The sequence below is a fragment of the Marmota flaviventris genome, chromosome 15 (assembly GCF_047511675.1).
Source record: "Marmota flaviventris isolate mMarFla1 chromosome 15, mMarFla1.hap1, whole genome shotgun sequence".
NCBI classification, from domain to species: domain Eukaryota; kingdom Metazoa; phylum Chordata; class Mammalia; order Rodentia; family Sciuridae; genus Marmota; species Marmota flaviventris.
The window spans coordinates 35,369,179-35,392,554 of NC_092512.1; the positions used below are offsets into that span (position 1 = coordinate 35,369,179).

General features: G+C 38.8%; 1 protein-coding gene across 1 annotated transcript in view; it reads right to left on the bottom strand.

The window, feature by feature from the left end:
- Positions 1–23,376, bottom strand: part of Grhl2 (grainyhead like transcription factor 2) — a 103,433-nt gene that overhangs the window by 19,602 nt on the left and 60,455 nt on the right. Inside the window, exons 8-11 of the mRNA XM_071602425.1 lie at positions 19,642–19,800; positions 11,115–11,202; positions 10,527–10,666; positions 5,218–5,249 (exon numbers count right to left, since the gene is read on the bottom strand). Of these exons, the coding sequence (XP_071458526.1) occupies positions 5,218–5,249; positions 10,527–10,666; positions 11,115–11,202; positions 19,642–19,800 (419 nt within the window). The remainder of the gene's footprint in view (positions 1–5,217; positions 5,250–10,526; positions 10,667–11,114; positions 11,203–19,641; positions 19,801–23,376) is intronic.

Consider the following 23,376-nt stretch of genomic DNA (forward strand, 5'->3'; position numbering starts at 1 on the left):
GGCTTTAATTTGTCTTCTCATATTCTAGTTGGTACAAAGGGTATATCAATCAATCAAACTCCTTGATAAGACTTCAGATTTTACAAAGCTTCATCTCCTCCATCACTTAAGTCTCAGCAACATTCTGAGCCAAACAGGGCAAGGGCCAGTTTTATCTCATCTCAGTGATGACAGAAGTTTCAGTGGGTTAAGGGTCCTAAGCAGGGCAGTAAGTGAACCAGGCTGTTCAAAGAGCCTACCTCTGACCTCTGAAGGAACAGTCTCACCATAAAGTTACTCAATAAATCCGAGATGATGAGTAAGGTATAAGAAATAATATTGAGACAGTCTTCTTTTATTCCCTAGTATGTCAAACAATGAAAACAGCTAGAGGAAAAATCTAAACCTCAAGTCCCAGCTGAAGGTTTTCGTAAGCTTGTAAAACACTGTTCCCTCTGTCTTCCCCTCACTATTGTGTCCTAAAAGCAGGTTATGTTACTCTGTCATATCTTGGAACTAGAGTGACCATGGCCTTAGGACTGAAAGATTGAAAATCCATTCACACAGCAGCCAGTGGCCATTAGGTTAATAATAGGAAAATGGCCTGATATATCACCAGACACTGTTTCACACTGTGTGAAGGTTCCTGTGAAGGTTCTCTCTCCTTTTTTCCACCAAGCAAGATTTATTTATATTTTCCCAGTTCTGTTGACTTTCAATAGCACCCCATTCTGAGCCATGACTGACTTGGCCATTAAAATAGCATCTTGGATAAACCACATTTCTCTTGGGAGTTCAAATATGCTCTTCCACACTTTCTAATCTATAAACCCAGTAGGGGTCAATAAGTTTTGTGTGCTCTGAATTCAACTGTTCTACTTGTTTTCAAAGTAAGGCCAGAAAAGAAGGGCAGGTGTGACTGGCCTGTTGGCCAGATGAAAAGAGCATGCATTTCAGGTCTCCTGATTCGCAGGGCAATTACAGTGAATTATACCACAGAAAGCCTCAAGGACAAGGAAAAGGTGATTTCTCTGACATTAATCTCTATCCACTAGCACTACAGGTGGTCAATATGTAGAGTGGCCCAGGGCCAGCAGCACATTCATCCACTTGCTTATAGGGTCCGTCTCAGGGAAAGCAAGCCCCTGAGGTCAAAACAGAGGAGTGTTACATTTCATCAGAAAATACTGGGAAGATGTCTGGTCTGAAGCAAGAGTCTCTGGTCACACCCAGGAGAGATAATGTTGTGTTCTACCCACCAGGCTGAACTGCCCTAAGTATTGGGTGCCCAGTGAGGAGATGTCAAACTGAAGTACAGAAAAGAGTGGCAGACAGCATGGGGACATAGTTTGTTCATTTCATAACTCTGCTTATGGCCCATATATGTTATTTATGGTGAATACCCTAAATAAATGGAGTCCCCTTTCTACATTAGTGTCAGAAATTAGGAGCTCATCTTATATTCAAGTCCTCACAAAGTCTTTTACATTATGGAGTATAATTATTTTTTAGTTGTAGATGGACACAATATCTTCATTTTTATTTATTTATTTTTATGTGATGCTGAGGATCAAACACAGTGCCTCACACGTGCGAGGCAAGCCCTCTATCACTGAGCCATAATCCTAGCTCATGGAGTATAATCTTGATTAATTTATTTTCAACAGATTATTCTTTGGGGGAGTCAACTAAAAATTAATGTTAATTTGAGGTGTGTACAGAATTCACTTGACAAAATTAATTTTAAAAAAGAAAACGAAAACACAGGGTTAGGAGCTACTATGGCAATAATGAACTAAAAAAAAATGCAAGTTACAAATGATTAGGTCAGTAGACTCCAGAAAGATCATTTTAAAAGGTAGTACAGATTTTTTTTCCTGACTAAAATGTTATAGGTTGAGGCAGAGCAATGTTCCAGCCAAGAATAACTTGAAAAACTGTCTATATAAATTTTTAAAAATCTACTGAACATACTAGAGAGTTGCCCATAAGACAGCCAGAGTTTGAGCAGAGAGCTCAGAGAAGATAGCCACAGAGAGACGAGCTCAGGAGAATCAGTGACCGCTTCCTTCTTAAAGCATCTGTTGGTTCTAGGTTGGGATAAAGATCATGGCACTCATTTCCATGATTACTGATAAGCCAAACTGAAGGACAAAGAAACTTGCATAGCTTTTCACAATTTTGTGGTGCTAGATAAACAGAAGTTTGGGACTGCAAAGTTACCCAGGACTTATGTTCAAATTTCTAGAGAGCAAGGAGGCAGAAAAAATTGAACCAGATACTCTGTCATCTTCTTATTGAGGCATGTACCACATTAAGCTACACAGAACAGACTAAGGAGTTAAGCAGAGAGCCCTTGAAAAGCATAAAGAAGTGAAGGACTTGGCCTAAGAATCACCCCTGATGGAGGCTGTGCACATGTTACTAAAGATGGTACCTGCTCAGGGCCAGGTGATACATATGGCAGCCTCAAATCTGGTCCCCACTGTCATGTAAACTCATGGGGACTCTTCACAATTTTGGTTCCATACTTCAAGGAATGAACCAAGGTTGTGCTTTTGTACAAGCCAGAAAGATATCTCAATGAGGGCCTGTCTCTTGATGCCTCCTTTGCAGCTACAGATCAAGAATTGAGAGGGTTAGGCAATAAGGCACAATAGTTAAAAGCAGGTAATGGGAAGTGCAGGTAGATATTCCTTCAATTCCTGCTTCTATTATTTCCTAGCCAGGTGACATTTAGCAAGTTTTCTAATCTCCTGAAGCCTCAATTTTCTCATAATCAAATGGAGGTAATAGGAAATCTGGGAGAATTGAATGCATACTGCATATAAGGCACCTAGTTCTGTGTCTAGCCAAGGTATCCAGTGGACATTAATATTACTTTTACAAATAACAATAGCCAACTATCTACTATGTATTAACTCTGAGGCTCCAATGCTGCCCATATTACTCAATCAAATGTGGGTTAGAAGATGCGTAAGAGTATGAGACTTGGGTCTCAGGATTCATAATTATATAAGGGTAGTTCTTACAGAGAAGCAGAACCAATGGAGTTACAAGCAGGTCAATAGCCATCTAAATATAGTCAGCTTGCAAAGCGCAATTTGGGATAAGAGAGATTTACAACTGAGATCTTCTCATCAAGGAGCACTCAGGATCTCAGGCCTTCTCACTCTGACACTAACTTTTCTCCAGAGTTTTTATTTTATTTTATTTTACTTTATTCAAAATACTAAGTGCAATGTTAATGCTAGATAAAATGTTAGAGATAGTTCTATACAAAATCTACAAGTGCAAAACTGAAAAAAATCAAAGTGCAGGGATCAAGGAGCTGGCCCAAGACTTCACATTGACAAATGGCAGCCAGGAGAAGAACTCAGGCTTCCTAAGCCCAGTCAATATTCTTTCTGTGCCACCACATGGTCTGTTGTAAGATATGTGAATAACAGATTAGAATTGATAGTGCTAATCATTTCTGTTCATTCAGCCACTGGAAATGTATTATTTGTGTGCCAAGATACAAAGAACAATCTAGTAAGTACTTAGAAAATTTAGAACTCTAAACTTGGAGGTAAATCATAGACAAGATTCTACCCCAAGTTTGGGGAATAATCTTACTCCTTTGAGACTCTTTGCCTTTGGAAAGGAAGGTGGCAAACATTTTTCTGTCAAAGGCTGGACAATAAATATTTAGGCATCATGGCCCATATGACCTCTGTTGTAACTATTGATCCTGTTGTTATAGAACCAAAGCAGTCACAAACAGTACATAAAGGAATCTACATGTTTGGGTCCCAGTAAGACTTTATTTGTGGACACTGGGATTTCATAAATTTTATAAGTCATACAATATTATTCTTCTTTTGAAATTCTTCTTAATTGTTGAAAAATGTAAAAGCCATTGTTAGTTTGCAAAGGGTTGAAAAACAGATGGTAGGCATGAGGTGGTCTTCAGACCATCATATGCCAACCTCTGCTCTAGGAATGAGCCCAGCAATATCTGCTCCATTTACTTTACCAGCTGTGAAATGTTTTACCAGTGAATATATTCATTACCTAGAAATAGGAAGCACAGGTTTGACTGTGGTTTAGATGGGAAAAATATCTAGAAATTTTAGTTACGCATATCTAATGCAAACTAAAAGCATAATATAGATATTGAAAAAGAATGGAGTTCTATCCTGTTTTAAGAGAAAAAAAACACAATCAAGTCATAAGAAGTTATACCAATATAATCTGCAATTCATGTATTTCTAACACATGTTTTTCTCCGAAGGCCAATTTTAAGGAGACTCTTGACAAATAGACTATTAACAAATCTCCAGTAGTACCCCTGGAGGGAAATTGGGATGTTGAGGGGTAAAACTATATTTTAAAGAATATAAAGAACGGCTGCAGAGAGGGAAGGGATATTTGGATGTTGAGGAGAATGTGACTTAGTCCAGAGGGCAGGATTTGAGAGATGATGGGTTGAAATGAAGAGCAGGTAGATATCAGCTCGACAGACAATACATCTTGCTAAGAGCTAGACTGGTAGAACAGTGTAATGACACTCCCTCCTCACAAAACACACACACACACACACACACACACACACACACACACTGAGCTCTCTGTCATGGGCAACATTCAAGCAGCAGCTGGCTGACCACCTCTCAAAGATACAGTATAAATGTTACCATTGCCTAGAAAGAGCCCTCAGCTCAATAGCTTTGAAGGTTCTTTCTTGGCTCTAGACTTCGAAGTTTACAAAATGAGTTAAGAATAGAAAGAACTTTGAAGATCTGACTGCCCCTAAAATTCTGCGGTACCAGGTTTTGGTGAGCATGTGTTCTTTGCAAAGATGGATAACATCCCCTATCACTGTTATACAGAGATATGATGTGGAAAACATTGGCAGCCTTAGTGACAACCTCTAATCTAATCTTAGAGGACAGCAAGCAGGTTCTCAGCCTTTCCAAGTCCCATGGAAACCAGTTAAGTGAGGCCTTCAAGAGATGTGTGTGATCCAGGGATACTGGAAGTAAGGCAGTCTCCTTTGGCTCTTGCCTCAGGCTTACCTTGATCTTGTGTTGGGACCAGCAATGGGCAGCAAGGGCCATCCCCCTCCCTCCCAGATTGTCCCTTTCTCAGCTCCTAAGTGCTGAGCTGAGTGGAAGGTCCCACTTCCTGCCCAGTGTCACATCTACTGACATGAACTGACTCAGGGTGTTTGGGTGAAATAACCAGGTGTCTTACCCTTCTCGCTCATCATCCGTGTTGTAATACACCTGTGGAACAAAACAATAGGCTTACTGTAGGTCAGAGACTGCAAATGGAAATAAAGCATCTGACACACAGACTTTGCCAACTGTTTCTTAAAAAGACAAAACACAAATGTGTTTAATGATGCTCTGCCTGAGTTTCTAAGGAAATGCAAATTTTTAACCTCCTCATATTCTCCTTGGGGTCAATTCTTAGATTTTCATGAAATAAAATAGGAAATCTGATTATTTCTAGCTGAAGTCAATTGGATCAGATTACTTTGGCCCTAAGCCAAATCTTGCTCTTGACATCAAGAAAATATGTTGGCAGGATCTAAATCCATTGTTTAGAAAAGCTGTGGCTTGCAGGGTGGCTCAGAGAGCAGGGCTTATGAGTAACCAATCCCACCTGGTCTACAAGCAAGCAGCCTCCACGCACTGTATTACTGGGGAGGGGGTGAGCAAGAGTGCCCCATGGCAGACCAACAGTAACCCCATGCCTTTCAGCTACTGTGGCCCTAAAAGAGCCTGGGTTATCCTCACATCCCACAGCCACACAAATTTAGAAGTAGCATTCAGGCTGGTGAATGTCTCATGACTCTGAGAGCCATTTGTAGCCACAAGGAATCTCTCTGAAAACAAACACCATTAGATGATCAGTGAATGGCCAACAGAATCAGAATTTTTTAAAAAATGTAAAGCATCCTTATTATTTGGTGGAAGATGGGAGAAGTTCAGAGGGAATCTGCTATGTATGTGTATCCTCCTCACCCAATTATTTCTAAAAATTAATTTGGGCCCTTTTGTGAGCTTTATGTGTGTGCTTCAGGGCCAGTTGTGTTTGGGTGGGAAAATGATACCCAAATCCGTATCAAACATTCACATATTCACTTCTAAAGATGTCTCCAATTCTAATACCTTAGTCATTGTCCCTGCCCGGCATGGGTCTGGACAGACACCTTCCCCGCAGATGTTCTCAAGGGCTCCTGGCAGCTCGTGGGATGCTGCCAAACACAGGCCTGGTTGTATAATAACCCTCTTACCTGGTGTGACTCTCTGGAATGAGTCATTCAAGTTACTAGCTCAGATTTCTATGGGAAATTTTTCCTCTGAAATTTTTTTGAGGGGTGTGGCTATTGTTGTAATGTATACCTTATTTCTTCTTCTTAAGCAGAAAACAATAAGGTAAGTTTTTTTCCACACCAAGGTTCAGTGTGGCATCCAGAGCCCCTGTCACTGTGATGGACCAGAAACGGGCTGTCCATGAGTGAGGGAACCTGGACCACGCTACTGACCACATACCCAGATTGTTTCACAGAAGTTCCTGGTGGGGACTTAGGTTTTATCGGCTTCTGCAAATGTGGCATCATGCACCCACCTGCCTGGCTCCCTGGCAAGGTAAGTCTGCTCAGCAGAGCTGTGGTTGCTGTTCCAACATGGAAGAGCATTCTCCTAAGGGTTTCCCTGCCCTCCTGAGCAGCCCCTCCTTGACCCTTCCTGTCACTGTCCATTCACTTCCTCTCACTTAATAAGCCACCGTTTCTTCCCTGTCAGCCATTGAGCCCCTTGCACTCACAATTTTTTTTTTTTTTTTTTTTTTAGTACTGCGAGTTGAACCACTGAGCCACATCCTCAGCTCTTTTATATTTATATTTTAGAGACAGGGTCTCACTAAGTTGCTTAGGGCCTCACTGAGATTGGCTTTGAACTCACAATCTTCCTGCCTCAGCCTCTCAAGCTGCTGGGATTACAGGCATGTGCCACCACGCCCAGCATATTCACAATTTTTTTGAGCATGTTTTTGAACCTTAAAATGTCTAAAAGATACATGGAGACATACTATTGCGAATTCCTGGAACCCACTTGGAGATTCTAACTCTGAATTCAAATCTGAATCCTTACCAAAACTCCCGTGAGCTGGGGGGAGATTGTGGACAAACCATGATTCAAGAGACCCTTCCTGGCTTGGCCAGGGAAGAGCAAGGAGGCACCTGCATATGTGTGTGTGTGTGTGTGTGTTGGGGGCAGGGGACACATGACCTGCCATGTCACGTGGCCCTTCCACCAATAGATTCTTTGAACTATGGCTAAAACTTCTCTTGTTCCTGCCCACCATCCTGCACACATAAGGATACTCTCCTTTTTTTCCATTTTTCCACTAATGACCTTTTATTACCTGTGGAGAAGCCCAAAAAAACACAGCAAGAAGACTCTCAATCTTGGATTTCCCAGCTTCCAGAAATATGAGCCAATAAATTTATGTTTATTAAAGGGCAGGGAGGAAAGGGTGCTCCTTTGGTTGAGGAAGGCTGTAAAGTGCACATTATCCAAAAGAGGAAGCCTCCAAGTGCCAAGGTCTCCCCCAAGCTCCCCTAATCACTTGCCTGTTAAAGGCATTCCCACTTGAATCAAAGTGTGAAATATGATATATCAAGAACTATGTAATGTTTTGAACAACCAACAATAAAAAATAAATAAAAAAAAAGGCATTCCCGACATGAGCAGCTGAGATCATGGGGCTTTAATATGAGGTATGAGACTAAAGGCATCCATGGTGCCTATGTAGTGGATTCATTCTCTGGTGTCAACCAGTTTTTAATAATCGTCTGAAGAATCTTCCAATCCACATGTGAGTCAATGAGTTAATGGGGGAACAGGAGACATATGGACTGACCATCACCAAACCATATTCCTGGCAGGTATTCTTGGGTGAATAGGAACTGCTGTGCTATAGTGGGGAGCCCTCAACATGGCTTGGCACTCACTGACTGTGAGAGCCAGAGGGCAGTTGACCCTACTGTGCCCAGAGCTGCAATGAGGCTGATTTTAGCAAGACCCACACCTGCAGCGGTCACTGAGCTGCACACGGCTGTCTGCTTCCCTTCTCCTCTGGTAAACCTGTCTCTCTTCCACCCTGCGACACCAGCTCTTGTTCTGCATGTCCAAGTGTGCCAACCCCAGCCCCATCCTCATTTCTAGGCCAGAGCACTGCGACTTCCCTCCTGCCTCTGGAAGATGCCCCAAGCATGGAGCTTTTCCCAGAAAAGGCACTTTAAAAGCCTCAGCTGGCCACTGTCCCTTCCTTCAGCTAAGCAAGTTGACCAACCATGGCATGTTCACAGGCTGTTCTAGGGCACAGATAAATGTTCCTCTGCCACCAGGAGTGCAGGGCGGACTCCCTCACAGACTCCTTCATTCTGCCTCCAAGGTCACAGGGGAAGCCTGAGGGCTCTGTGAGGGTGGCCTCCAGAGAACAAGGCTTAAGGACACCCATGGCCCAGGGGGGTTGCTGATCAGGCTGCTTTGAAACCAGCAATCTGTAAAGGCTTCACTTTCCTTCTGAGTCAGCCTCCACCTGGGAACCCAGCTTACAACCCTGAGGGGCGAGTAAGGCCCCAGGATGGACAGTCATGGACGGCCAGGTTGGCTCACCTTTGCTCTTAAACTCATTTGTATATTTCAGGGAAATCTTGCCAAGAGAGAAGGTCAGGTTGTCAGCATAGACGCAGAACTGCAGCCAGAATCAGGACAACAAACAGTAAGATCAATCTAACTGCATAATCCTCTCTCCTGGAAGGTTCAGAAATCCAGCTCCATAAAATCATGGAGTAAAGATAATATAGACAAAATCACTACCTCATACTTGGGAATTAAAAAAAAAATAGATGCTGGAACTCCTGTCTGGATAAATTATAAAATTTTTCCTTTCCCCTTGTGTCCCTGTTCCTATGAAACAAGTAAGACAAGATGGAAACATTAAATTAGTTTTTACTGGAAATCACTCCCAGGAAAAGCCACAGGTATTTTGTAACCACGTGACGTTTTGAGTGGCAACAGTAACCACCACCACCACTACCCCTCTGGTTAATAAATACTCTCCAGAAAAAGAGAGTGAAGCCAATAATGATTTCTCCTTCTAGACTAAGATCAATTCCAGGGAGTGTCTGCACACTTAGAACAAGAGAAAAACTTGAGTGTGTTGCTTTTCCCCACTTCTCAAGACAGATCTTTCCTCAAGGGATCCGGGATTCAAAACAAGACTAATCAATGCAAAATTCCAAACTCAACTGATCTGGTAAAAGACAATTCTGGGGCTGGGGATGTGGCTCAAGCGGTAACTCGCTCGCCTGGCATGCGCAGGGTGCTAGGTTCGATCCTCAGCATCACATAAAAATAAAATAAAGATGTTGTGTCCACCGAAAAAACTAAAAAATAAATATTAAAAAATTCTCTCTCTCTCTCTCTTTAAAAAAAAAGAGACAATTCTGGCTAATTCTTAAGGAAATATATTTTTTCTTTTTCCCCACAATTTTAATTTATCACATAAGAGAACTATTCAAAAAATAAAAGGGGAAAAGATCAGCATTCTCTCATAAGCCAGTTAATAATAATAATAATAATAAACTGGGGCAATTTTTCTTCAAATCCAATTAGATAACTAGGATTATGGTATAGCACAAGTTGATACCCTACTATTTTTTTTCTTTTAGTTTTAGGGATTGAGCCCAAAGCATTTTAACATTCCATCCCTTTTTATTTTTCATGTTGATATAGGGTCTCACTAAGTTGCTTAGGGCCTCACTAAGTTGCTGAGCCTCAAACTTGTGATCCTCCATCCTCAGCTCCCGAGCTGCTGGTATTACAGGTGTGCACACCATGCCCAGCCTATTTTTTTTCATTGATCATTATCATAATATTTTCCATGTTGTTATATGGTTTCCATAATTAAACTTTTAGTGGCTGCATAACACTCCACCAACCTGAGGAACCATAAAAACAGTCAATTATTAGACTTTCAGGATGCTTTAGTATTAGATCTTTAATCTCACTTGTAATCATTTGGATGAGAAATGATTTACCAACTCAATGAAAGCTGTTATTTTACCAAAGGAAAATTTGTTGACAGGGCCTTATTTAATCAAAGAATTTTTCCCTTTGCTCAACTTTATGAAGTTACAGATGCAGTTATATTTGCTAGCATTAGGTGGCGCTCTGCTGCTCTGGCTAATCCCCCATGATAAGCCAACAAAACAATTTCTCTTACAGGTTTTCAGTCTTCTTGCTTGCTTCCTCTTTCATTGCATTACCAACACTTCACTAGTTCTCTTCTTCCCTTTAGTAAGGGAAGACCTGACATTCTTTCCCATAAAAATGTACTTTTTGAAGACAATAGTGTTGACTTTTCCTCTAATGAATAGAAGGTGGGTTTTATTTATGTGGTCAAAATTGCCTAAAGCATTTTTGTCCTATGGCACCACCAGGCCCACAGATGGACAATGGTGGCAGTCAGCAGGGAGGTCTTACCTGTCCAGTCCTCTGCAGGTTTGCAAAGTGAACATCAGGTATGAAGAGAACAGGCTGTGAGTGCAGATCTGGCATGGTTTTGAAGTAGGTGATGTCACTCTTCTTCTGTAAAGGTATGGCGGCCAACTTCCCATCAGAGGCTGGACGCGACCACAAAACCCATAAACGACAGGGTTATGCATGACTGAGAACCCTCAACTACTAGCCCTGTCTTAGCAAAAGTTCATGGCTTTCTCCTACAAAGCTTTCCACATACCATAGATGTGAACACAATTTAAAAGTCTCCCCCAACCCCCCATCCCTCAATGAATAGAGAAAGTGAGCACTGTAGGTGGAGCTTGGGTCCTGACACCCTACAGGAGGATGTCAGTGTTCGTATTACAAAGTCCCTCTGACCTCAGTGTGCTCATGTGAATTTATTTGCTTCTCATTGGGACAATCACCCTGACTGCTCTGCTAGTAGACAGCAGGCCATGCCTTCCACATTTATGCTTTTCTCTGTAATGCACTTCTTTACACCTGTTTCCCCAAGGGGTCCGGCCCACCTGGAGCCTTTTCCTTAGCATAATTAGTTTCAGAGAAACTCACCGTTGTTGCACTGGGTTTGGGGGGCTTGGCCTTTCCCTTTCTTCCTGTTCTGCTTCCTCTCTTCGTCTCGGATTTTTCTTTCTGCTCCCTGATAGGAAAAAACAAACACAGACTATGTCAGGCATGTTCTCAGAACATGCAATAAATTTTCACATATACAAATCACAGTGATATATGACAAGGAGACCTGAAAGTTCCATGTTCATCCCTGAAGCAAGATCCGCCTTCAATTCAGGAAGCTGAGCACTCCCATGAGTCTATGCTATGTGTTTGACCTATGAATGATCCCATCTCTCCCAGATTTTCTCCTTTTTTGGTATCTTGCCTATTTAAAGAACTTCAGTTTTGAATCAGTATGGAAAAACCCTGTTCCCTAACTCAGTGATGCCCAGTAAGTAATTTTAGTGATTACAATAAAACGTCATAAGATGAAGCATTGACCAATTAAACTCATTCCTAGTCACAGAGATGGCTTTAAAATTGAATGTGACATCCCTATAAATTTTTTTCCTTTGCTTGTTATGAGCTTTTTAAAAAATCACCACAGTGGTAGAAAAAGGGAGGGAATTCCTGTCTTACTTTGTGACCACACAATGATATGGGATCGCTTTGCACACACAAGTATAATTTTATTTCCTTATCAATATTCTCATATGTTCTTAGAAATGGTGCTCATTTAACCAAATAGACAAGGTTGTGTCTATTCTCTTCCTGTCTGCCCCTCTGCTCTTTGCAATTTGATTTTTCCATTGGCTCCTTTGCCAATGTTACTAAATCTCATCATTACCTTAATCGGTCTTTCCTGTCATCAATTGCTGCAACCCTGGTCATTTGCTAGCTAATTTCCCTATTCTTATCCCCAGTACAGAAATTCCAGCAAGATTTATTTTTGCTTTCTCTCCATTTTTGCAGAATTCTTCTGCATCATGTTTTCATAATGCCCTAGACAGATGACATTCACACAGACAACCCCAGCCTATACAACTTCTTTATTTGCAGACCCTGCCCCTTGTAGTAGCAGATATAAGGAGCAGTGAAGCTCAGTCTGGCCACCAAGCTCTACCTCTTTAGAAACTGCTCCCAAATCATCACACACAAAAGTGATTTGACAAGATAAAATTTTAACCTCTGCATGCCAATAAAGAAATGGCAAAAGACAGTTTAGTGAAAATACTTGCAATAAAACATCACATAAAGCGTCAAACTCTAAATAGATAATGAGTCAGATGAAAAGAACAACATACAAATGCAAAAGGGGACAAAGATCATAAAACAGGCACCACACAGAAAAAGACACACAGATGGTTTGAATTAAAACAACGACATAAACTTTTTTGTTATCAAATTGGCTCTTTAAAAAAAAAAAAGTGGATTGCCAATCCTGGCCAAGGTGAGGCCGGCCATAACACTGGGGATTTGGAGTCAACAAAGGCGTCATAAAGGAGATGGCTTTTGAGCCAGTTCTTAAAGAATTAATAATAATAGCAATACACACGTGTCACTTGTCCTGTGCCTGGTGATTTCTAAGAGATTTACATAGATAGCATCGAATAGCTACAGTATGTAAGCCAGATAATTAAAATACATATTTTTATATTCAGAAAATACCACAGGGAGCAATTGTTTTACTTACACTAAGGAGAGTGATTATTTATAGTGTTCCCTTTTAGTTTTGTCATTGACACAGATTATGCAAACTCATAGCAAGAGAGAGATAAATTATTGAAATATCCTCTTTATAGAGTGTTTGTATTTAGAAAAATGTACTATTTTCAGAAAATAAAGGGTTGAATGCAGACATTACCTTGCTCAAATGGATGTGAAATACTAGCAAGAGACCCTCCAAAATATTAAAGTTCATAAAGGAAAGTACTCACTTTTTTTTTCAGGTTTATAAAAGGCATTTTTCTCTGTGTTGGGAGCTCTGTGTAATATAGTATTTAACATGAATAGAATCCTGGCTTTCTCTCATCTAAGTTACATTTCATCCAAGACACACCCCAAGTTTGGCTTTGGCCAAACACTTTTGTTTCTAAATTAGTGTTTTTGTTTTTTTTTTTTAATACTATTTCTGTAAGGAATAGGTTTGGGATTATTCTTTTTCAAGATTTATATATGTTCGGGGCTGGGGATGTGGCTCAAGTGGTAGCACGCACGCCTGGCATGCGTGCGACCCGGGTTCGATTCTCAGCACCACATACAAACAAAGATGTTGTGTCCACCGAAAACTAAAATAAGTATTAAAATTCTCTCTCTGTCTCTCTCTCTTAAAAAAAAAAAGATTTATATATGTTCAATGTAGATTTTTAGGCATTCTTTGATATATTAAAACCAAGGGATTGACATAGAACAGAGCAGATCTCTAGAGAACACAGTCTTGGTGCCACTTCTATATAAGGAATTTCCTGCCCAGAATGCCCAGATATCAACATGACAAAAGAATTCTAACAATATCCAAACACTCTTGGGAGAACCACAGTTCTCTTTTCTAAAATAAAGTTTTTGGCTTGGCAAAAATGAAGTTTTTGACTTGACAATGCCCCAGGGAAGTTTTAATTACTCCATTAAGATGGAGATAGCTTCCCTCCTAAAGTCTCTCAAGAATCCTTTCCCTGCTAGGATTATTTGTGACTTGAAGCTTAAAGAAAACACTACTTCTATTCTTATTAAAATGTAAAAAGAAGGTCTAGTTCTTCCAGAAGAGTACCGTCTGCTACAAGGGTGAAAGTTATCACTTGAAAATAATTTCCCCATCTCAATATTCTTTCACTATGGAGTGTTAAATTTGAAAAATGTATCTGAAGAGTTCTAACTACATTGTGATTGCTTCTGCCAACACTGGAGAGAGAATGGCTATTTCTGTCTTTTATTTAGCACTTACATTGTTTCTCTTAAATTTATTTTAAGATTGCAACTTCATTCTCAAGTTTCGGTGCAGTATAGTTACTGTTTGCAATAATACAAATTCTTTTTTCATGGAAGATTATGGAAGTAACTAAATGTAGACATAAAAATAGTATACACAATTATCTATCTAGGTAGTTATACAGATATTTCCTGAATTTCTTTTTTTTTAAGAGAGAGAGAGAGAGAGAGAGAGAATTTTTAATATTTATTGTTTAGTTTTCAGCAGACACAACATCTTTATTTTATTTTTATGTGGTGCTGAGGATCGAACCCAGCGCCGCACGCATGCCAGGCGAGCTCGCTACCACTAGAGCCACATCCCCAGCCCTAGTTCCTGAATTTCTAATGCATAAACATGCATTTCAATAGAAGTCTCCATATTACAAAAAAAAAAAAAAAAATTAGAGAAAGCCCTTATTTTCCACCTGTAGACCCACCGGTATATTAATTAGAAATTAAGCTGGAGGATTATAAATAGTGCAGAATTACATCTGTTAAAGATTCTAGACTGTGATTAGAAAACTTATGGTTTTAAAATAGAATAGTTCTCCACCCTTGTTTTAGAAGATAATTTAAATCAAGCATTTGTACTTTTACACCTATTTGAAAAGTATACAAATGAATTTTTATTTCTCTTTCTAATCTCCCAGGAGTGATTTTTGCCTGGGTTTTGAAATTAGAGCTGTAAATATAGGGGAGTGATTACACTAAGGGGAGTAATTATTTATAGTGTAAAATATAATATAATGAAAAATTATAACAAAAGACTCTATCCAGATTATTAGAGAAGTTGACAGCCATTACAGTCAATCCCCCTACATGGTACCATGAGATTTTCCCATGTGGGTTTCTGGACTCCCTCCTAATCCTCAGCAATAGGATTTCTAACACCCACTAGAAACTCGTTACTTCACTAGTTACTTAGAGTAAATACCATTAACTCAACATTCTCCAACCATGTTCTTCTACTTCACCCTATTACTTACTTAATTGAAATAATTGGCTACTGGAAATGCCACCTATTTTCTGATTGGCAAAACGTATGTTAACATGATTTCTTTTGGGGGAGATATTTATGTTTACAAAATGCCCACATGGGTAAGTGAGCCTCCCAACCATTTCTTTTCTTGCTACAGATGACCCTGGTAGGTAGCATGAGTTCAGGCAGTAAATACGTTAGAAAAACCCATTCAATCCTCTTTCCCATCCTCTGTCTTTTAAAGGTAAACTGTGAATGAAAATTTATAAGATACTCTTAGTTTCTTAAGCCCCTCTTTTTCTAGAGCATAGCTTAATAATATAACATTCTCTATTCATTCTGCAAGGTTTTTTGGTCTTGTTTTTTATCACTTCAACACTATGCAACGAGACAATTACATGAACATTTTTTTAGGCTTTCTTTTTCCCATTCCCAATTCCAGCTGCCAGAGTAAAGGTAAACTGGTTGTTAAATATTTCTAGCCCATCTTTCCCTCCCTTTTCCCTCCATTTTTCGGGGTGGGGGGAGTATTGGAGATTGAATCCAGGGCCTTATATGTGATAGGCAAACTCCCTGCTCCTGAGCTACATCCCCAGCCCGCCTTCCTTTCTTCTTGCTTTTAACTTTACTCCTTATTCCCATGGAGTAAACCTTCATGGAGGGGGATTCCACCATCTCCCTTGGAATTTCTGGAATAAAGTAAGGGAATTCAAATTATCTAAATGCTTTCCCATTTATACATCTGAAAATTCTATGCTGTAAATCATTTGAAATGTTTTCTTAATATGTTGAACTAAAGACATAAACTGGTTTTCTTTTGGTTTTAAAGCCTACCTTGGGTCTTTCTTGAGGTTTTGAAATAGTTATCATTTTGTTATTTCATGCGTAAAGTTATTCATTTATTCAAATAGTTCAAGTTTGGAAATAGACCTGTATTTGTATCCAGCTCTGTTCTACTGTATGACTCTGGCCAAGTGGTTTGTGGCTTTAGACCCACAGTGTACACTGATGTGATTGGCCTGTGTCATGGAGACTGCCCAACGGTCCCTCAGAGCATGGTGCTGCTCTGAGGATTGGGTAATTGACACTAATTAAAATCACCATGGCCTGAAAGGCTATTGAGTTGAGGGCTGCACATTGCTAGGCTGCATGTCCCTCCACCCCTGTGTGGCTGGAGCTACTACGTCTCCCTTCTCTTGATCTTCTCTGCCTTCTGCTGTCATTGCTCTCAGCTCATGGAGCCCACTTCTCCCTGTGCCCTTTTACTGCTAAACCCTAACTTTCAGATATTTTAATGTCACTATAGACCTTTAACATAAGGACTGCGGCTCTTGATTCCAGAGCAATGGGCAGAACCGAACCAGCTACTGGCCTCTTTTTCCCCAGCATCTAACCTGAAGTAATGTCCTTTCACTCACAGTTCATACCTAACAGCAGTTAGTCAGCTTATTCTATTTTTCATACAGTCTCCTCATCCTCTCTGATTTTTAAATAATTGTATTATGTCTACATCATCAGACCATCCTGTCTCTCCCATCATGTAGAATCAGATTTATAGGGAAATATGTTCTTCATGGTCACCATCAGCACTTTTATCAATGTTGTAGACGTTACCATTAAAGTTCATTCTCTACTAAATTTTCCAAGAGGGAATGGTCACTAAATTAGGTGGGGAGGTTGTTGTTGTTGCTATTTATTATTATTATTATTATTATTATTATTATGGCTTCTTGTGCCTGCAGTCCTTACACTTGAAAGTTAATTTGGTTGGATATAAAATTCTTGATTATATTTTCTTTATCTATTAAATATCATGGTCTTTTGACAAGGCATTGCTATTGAAGTTTGATGATAAATGTTTCTTATTAGTGACTGATTATCTTACTTAGTTCTCCAAAGAATATTTTTTCTAGTTTTGAAAGGCCAATAGCTCAACTACTTGGTACTAGTTATCCTGGGTCAATTTTGCCTAGTGTATGGTAGACCATTTAAATATGTATACTTTCCATTTCAAGTTTTCCTAATTTATCATTCTTAGCACTTGTTCTATTCCATCGTTTTGTCTTTTGCTCAAAAATTTCTAATACATACACAAATATTCGAAATATATTTGTAAAGAAAATAAATTTCTTTTTTATATTTATTATTTTCGGTCATAATTCTTTTTTTCCAATTTTAAAAACAGTACTACTTTCCGGCTTACGTTTCCTTATGATGTCATCTGTCGTATTTATGCACTGTGTTGTTGCTTTCTGTGTTGTCTTCCAAAATATTTTATTCTTTTATTTCTAAATTCTTTCCTGAATTCTAACACATATCTTTTCAAATCATCTTTTCTCCAACATCATGAGTTTTTCCAATTGTGATTTATATTGATCTTCCTAACTTTATTGTTTTCTTAACTTCATTTAGCTCATTTGGAACACTGGACTGTAGCTTTCACCAGTTTAAGGTGATGTCTTTGCAACATGCATTCATTGCCCATAGGAAAGTCTGATCTTAATCTCTTTTTGGGGGATTTGACAGTTTACTGTTGGCCAATTTTAAGTGAAATATATGGGCCAGCATACTTCCTCCGGGCTCACACTCTCTTCTAGTGTGTTCACAAAAGAGTCTTGTTATTTCAACTTTCCCTTTTCTTTTCACCCAAACTCAATTTGATTCTACTATCAGCAATTTTCCCCAGAACAAGATTTTGTTCTAAAAGAAAACTTCAGTTTATCACTTTTTATAAAGAACAAAACACTTCCGTATGCAGTCCCTTTGCACTCATCAGAAAACTGGAGTCCACAGACTCTGTTCCTTCCCACCCTAGTCACACACACCATGCTCAGAATGTCCACTTCTGTGCTGTCCAGGGTAGTACTGGGGTGTCCCTTGGGAGTACTGGAGGGTTTCCTGCTCTTTGGCCATCACGTTGCCCCATGACTTTCCCTCTTAGCTGTGGATCTCATTACTGATGCTTAGTCCCATTCATATTTGGATTTGTGAGGATCTTTTATCACTTAGCCAAGGGATTTTTAAACTTTGCTATTCTGATTGCTGAGCCATGTTTATGGTAAAGTTTAGGGAGATTCAAAGCACATGTTTACTGAGTGCATGTGTACTAAAGAACTCACTTTACAGGTGGTGTTTCCATTCTAAAAAGACCTAGATAAGGCCCATTTAACCCATAAAGTTACATTGCTATGTTGTGAGATAGTATCTACATGCAATAAAAACTATTGATCTATTATTTCAGTTATCTAATCAAATCAGACCATAGCACAGAGTGGGTTATAGGCCAAATGTTTGTCCATGCCCCATTCATATGCTGAAGCTCTAACCCAAATGTGATGATGTTTGGAGGTGGGGCCCTCCGTTTAAATGAGGTGGTATGGGTGGGGTCCTGATGATGCAATTAGTGTCCTTATAAAAAGAGACACACAAGTGGTTTTTTTTTATCCATCATGCGAGGGCACAGAAAGAAGATGACATCTATAAGCAGGAAGAGGACCTTCACCTCTAAACTAGTCAGCACCTCAATCTTAGACTTTCTAGCCTCCAGAATTGTGAGAAATAAATTTCTGTTGTCGAAGCCACCCTGTCTGTGGTATTTTGTTATAGTAGCCTGAGTTGACCAAGACACTGTGCAATGTCAATCAATCATTAAAACAGTTGTAAAATGATTAACTAAAAAAATAAAAAACATGCCTCACTTTTGCTGAGGTTGGATTTGAACTCCTGATTCTCTTGTCTCAGTCTCTAGAGTCTCTAGGATTACAGGTATACACTATGGCACCTACCATACATCAATTTTTAATTCTGTATAGTGTCAATTATTTTCACATGTCTGGTTAGTTTTGCCCATGTCATAATACAATAATGTACCTGTTAAATATGATTGAATTTTTCTTTTTATTGCTATAATTGTTGTCATTTACAGTAATTTGGAAAATAATTTCTTCCTAATTATTCTTTAAAGGCAATAAGTTTATAAAGTGAAATTTACTTAAAATGGAGTATAAATATTCAATATTAATAAATATTTAATATAATGTGAATGTTAGTATATTAAATTTTAATGATATTTACAAATTTTGTAGGTAATTTCTTATATGAATTTTTCTAAACACTGATTTTCATGATTGAAATCATGAAACAATTTTGACTTGATTCAGTGTTGTTGTATATTTGAAGATTCAATAGAGTACTATTCAATCAAATTTAGTCTTTATATTCAAATTATTTTCTGACTTTAATAAAAAGAAATACTCTTAAAAAATCCTCAGCTAAGTTTTTACTTAAATATCAATAGAATTCTGAGTAATGCAGATACTGTTCCTAAAATATTTCTGTTTTCCAACTGATTAAGAAGTTGTTAGTAATCTGTATTGTTCAAAAATTTTTTTTTCTTAATTGAAATAAAATTTTTATCCCACTAAAAAACAAACAAACAAACAAACAAACAAAAAAACCAGACTGGTCACTTCCTAGCCATCTAATGGGAACTGAGAATTAAAAGATTACCACACCCATGGTGATTGATGAAGTCATCATTTTGACACTACTAGACAAGAGAAGGTGACAAGGAGGAAATGTCATTAAAGGCAATATCTAATAACAAAGATACCTTTATGATAAACTGTCATCTTTACTCACTTTGTCGCAGAAGACCTTGATCTGGCAATAAGCTCTGTGAATGGGTTTATTGCTACGATTATTATAACTGTACGTATCAATCTGAATCATCAAAGGAAGTCCTTTCACTCCTTTCTGGGAGGAGAAATCTGTACTCAGGCAATTCACGGTGATAAAAATCTGAAGGAGGGAGAAAGAAAGGAGAAAGTTTACAAGTTACCAAACCAAGGATCTCCAAAAACAGGCATCAGCCTTCAACTGATGAAAATAATGAACAAACCTATAAGGCAATTGAAGAATATTGTGACATAGAAAAAACCTGTTGAATGCATAAAACGTAACATACATTATATAATTTATAATTATAAAATTCTAAGCTCTTTTCCTTTCATATTTGATTGAAAGAGACCATTTATTAAGTTTCTTGAAAATACGTCAGCAAAGTCTTATTTTCGTAAACATATGTAAATGGATGAACACTGTCTTCTCAACATATTTGAGTTGTCACTTCTCATAGATCAGTTTCTCTAATCTCTGACCTGTGGGATTAAAAATAAATAAATTCAGATAACGCCTTCCTTTGTGAATTCTTGCAGTGGAACTAGTTAACTGTTGATGTGTCTGTCTTTCTTACTTGACTAATCTTGAGCATCAGATCCAAAATTATTTAATTTTGTTTTTGAGTACAAGAAAGGAGAAAGTTTACAAGTTACCAAACCAAGGATCTGGCACCTAGTGCAGTTCCTGCAGAAGAGAAGGTATTCAATGAGCATTTGACGAATGAATCAGAATTGTTCTACAGAAAGTCCACTAGGTCAAGAGTCAAAGGTTCCAAGGTTAAGCCCCAGCTCTAGCATTAACCAGCTAAGAGACCCATGCAAATTACTATGTCTTCAACTTTCAATTTTCCCTTTGAATCATCATTAAGATCCCTCCCTACAGGACAGAAGGTAAATACTAACACACTCCATGTTAGGAGGTAGAAAGTGTAATGGCATGGACACCCTCATCGGATAGGATGAAGCATCAAGAAATACAACAGAGACTGTATGAATCCAAAAAAGGAGTAACTCAGGTAAAGTACTGAGGATTACAGCAATGACTAACAAAAGAACTGAAAGTAGTTTCATTATAAAATGTTGAAAGAAACAGAAAGAGATCCAAGTGCACTAAATTTATTCTTATCTTATACACTGGGTAGCTGTCAATAGATAAGGTGATTTATCACAGAATTGAGCTATAAATATAGCACCCACACTAAGTGGGAACTACATAGACAATTAAGAGGTAGTCTCTGAGAAGAACCAGTCTTACTAGACTATTTCCTTTGTACTATTTTCATTTGATGACACATGTACTACTTTTTTTTTTTTTTTTTTTTTTGTACCAGGAATTGAACCCAAGGGCACTTAACCACTGAGACGCATCCCCAGCCCTTTTCATTTTCTGTTTTGAGACAGAGTCTCACTATATCACTTAGGGCCTTGCTAAGTTGCTGAGGCTGGCTTTGAACTTGAGATCCTTTTGCCTCAGCCTCCTGAGCTGCTGAGCTTATGGGCTTGCACCACCCTGCCTGGCTTACTTATATATATATATATATATTTTTTTTTAAGTTTGAACCATTCATTGCTTTCAATTTGTACAATTATGTATTCTGAAAACCATCTCATCTGATGTATTATTTAATCTTTATTTGTGTATTTTTTTTGATCCCCTGAGCTTTTTATTCACCTTCAAACCCTAGATGTAAAGACTTCTGTGTCACAGAGAAACCAGAAAGATTCACCCTGTAGGAAGTGAAGACTCACAGTTCTTTTTAATATTTTTGTGTAACTATGAGGTCTGATTTAATTCATTTCAAGTCCTCGGCCTGTAACCATTTGATAATTTTGGTGACCAGGCACATACTTTTTAGTGCTGTATCTCCCTAAACATCATTTTCCTTTATTTTTTTAAGCTTGTCACTTGGCAATGAGATATGCACCTGCGAGGCACCGGTTCAGTAGTGACAAGTCCAGCTGACAGATCTTAATAACACACTAATTACAATGGCCACATGCACTGGTCCTCAGGCTCTCACATTTCTATCCTCCATCTGAAAACAAATGCCTAACGATGACCTGACTACATGAACAAGGACGGAGATCCAGAAGGACTCTAAGTAATGAAGTTGTCCTGCATATGGGATTCAGGCTAAAAAAGTAAACTTTAGCTGTTCTGGCCCCAAAAACACAAAAGAAGGGTGACTGTATGAGGTGATGGATACATTAATTTGCTTCAATCACTTTTACTAACTATATGTATCCCTCAACATCATGTTGCACAGGAGAATATCATGCTAAGTGAAATAAGCCAATCACAAAAAACTAAAGGCTGAATGTTCTTTCTGATATATGGATGCTAGCACACAATAAGGGGTGGGGGTGGGGGCGCGAAGACGTTCATTGGATTAGACAAATGGAAATGAAGGAAGGGGAAGGAAGATGGGAATAGGAAAGACAATAGAATGAATCGGACATATCATCAATATATGAACAGTGAAACTCCACATCATACAATTGCAAGAATGGGATCCTAATTAGAATAAGTTATACTTCATGTATGTATAATATGTCAAAATACATTCTACTATCATGTATATCTAAAAAGAACAAAATTTTTTTTTAAAAAAAAATTTAAGCTATAAAAAACAACAACAAAGGACTATCTCAGTGGCTAAGAGATTCTTAGTTCAACCCTGGTACCCATGAATAAATGAATAAATAACATCATGTTGCACACCTTAAATATACACAATAAAAGGTTTTTTTTAAAGTTGATCTAACTGTGGATATGCTCATTTTATTCATTTATTTCTTTAAGTCATTTGCTCATTCAGTCTGTAAATGTCCACAGAAGCCCCTGATGGGTCAAACAGCATTAGATGTCAGAAGTAAAGAGGAAAGCCCACCCTGCCTCATAGAGCTGACAGTCTAAGGGGAAGAGAGATAAGAAATCCAGCAATAACCAACACACTGTGGTCAAGATTATCCTAAGGAGACATATGTCCAGAGGTTCCAAGAATGTAGAGCAGAGCCCTGAGCCTGGAAGATACTAGTAAAATACAAACTGCAAACATGCTGGGCTCCAAGTGGGGGCCTCATAAATACAGAGGAATGGGAAAGAAGAAGAGAGCAACCAAAGATGCCAGTGTCATATAATGTAGGGGAACTTAGTGACAAGGACTTCCAAGAAAGAAGATGCCAGGCTCAATGCTCCTACTGGAATTCCAGCATAAAAGCATTTTGCCCACGATGGTCACCAAGACGGAAAATGCTACCTAGAGCTCTTGGAGATTCCTTAATGGCAGAGAATTTTTATTTAATATTCATTCATGCAACAAATATTTTAAAATGCCTTCCAAGGTCTCGAGACTGCCAGCACAGATGTGCTAGGTATGGTTTCTGCAATCACAGAAGTCAGAAATGAGATGGTGAGCCAGGTACGTTGGCACACACCTGTAATCCCAGCCCAGTGGCTTGAGACACTGAAGCAGGAGGATTGAAAGTTCAAAGCCAGCCTTAGCAATTTAGTGAGGCCCTGATCAACTCAGTGTGACCCTGCCTCTAAATAAAATACAAAAAAAGTGGGAGAAACAAAAAAGTACTGGGGATGTGGCTCAGCGGTTAAGTGCCCCTGAGTTCCATCCCCAGTGCCAAAAAAAAGAAAAAGAAAGAAATGAGATGGTGAGAAAGATAATGGGGCAGCACTGGAAAG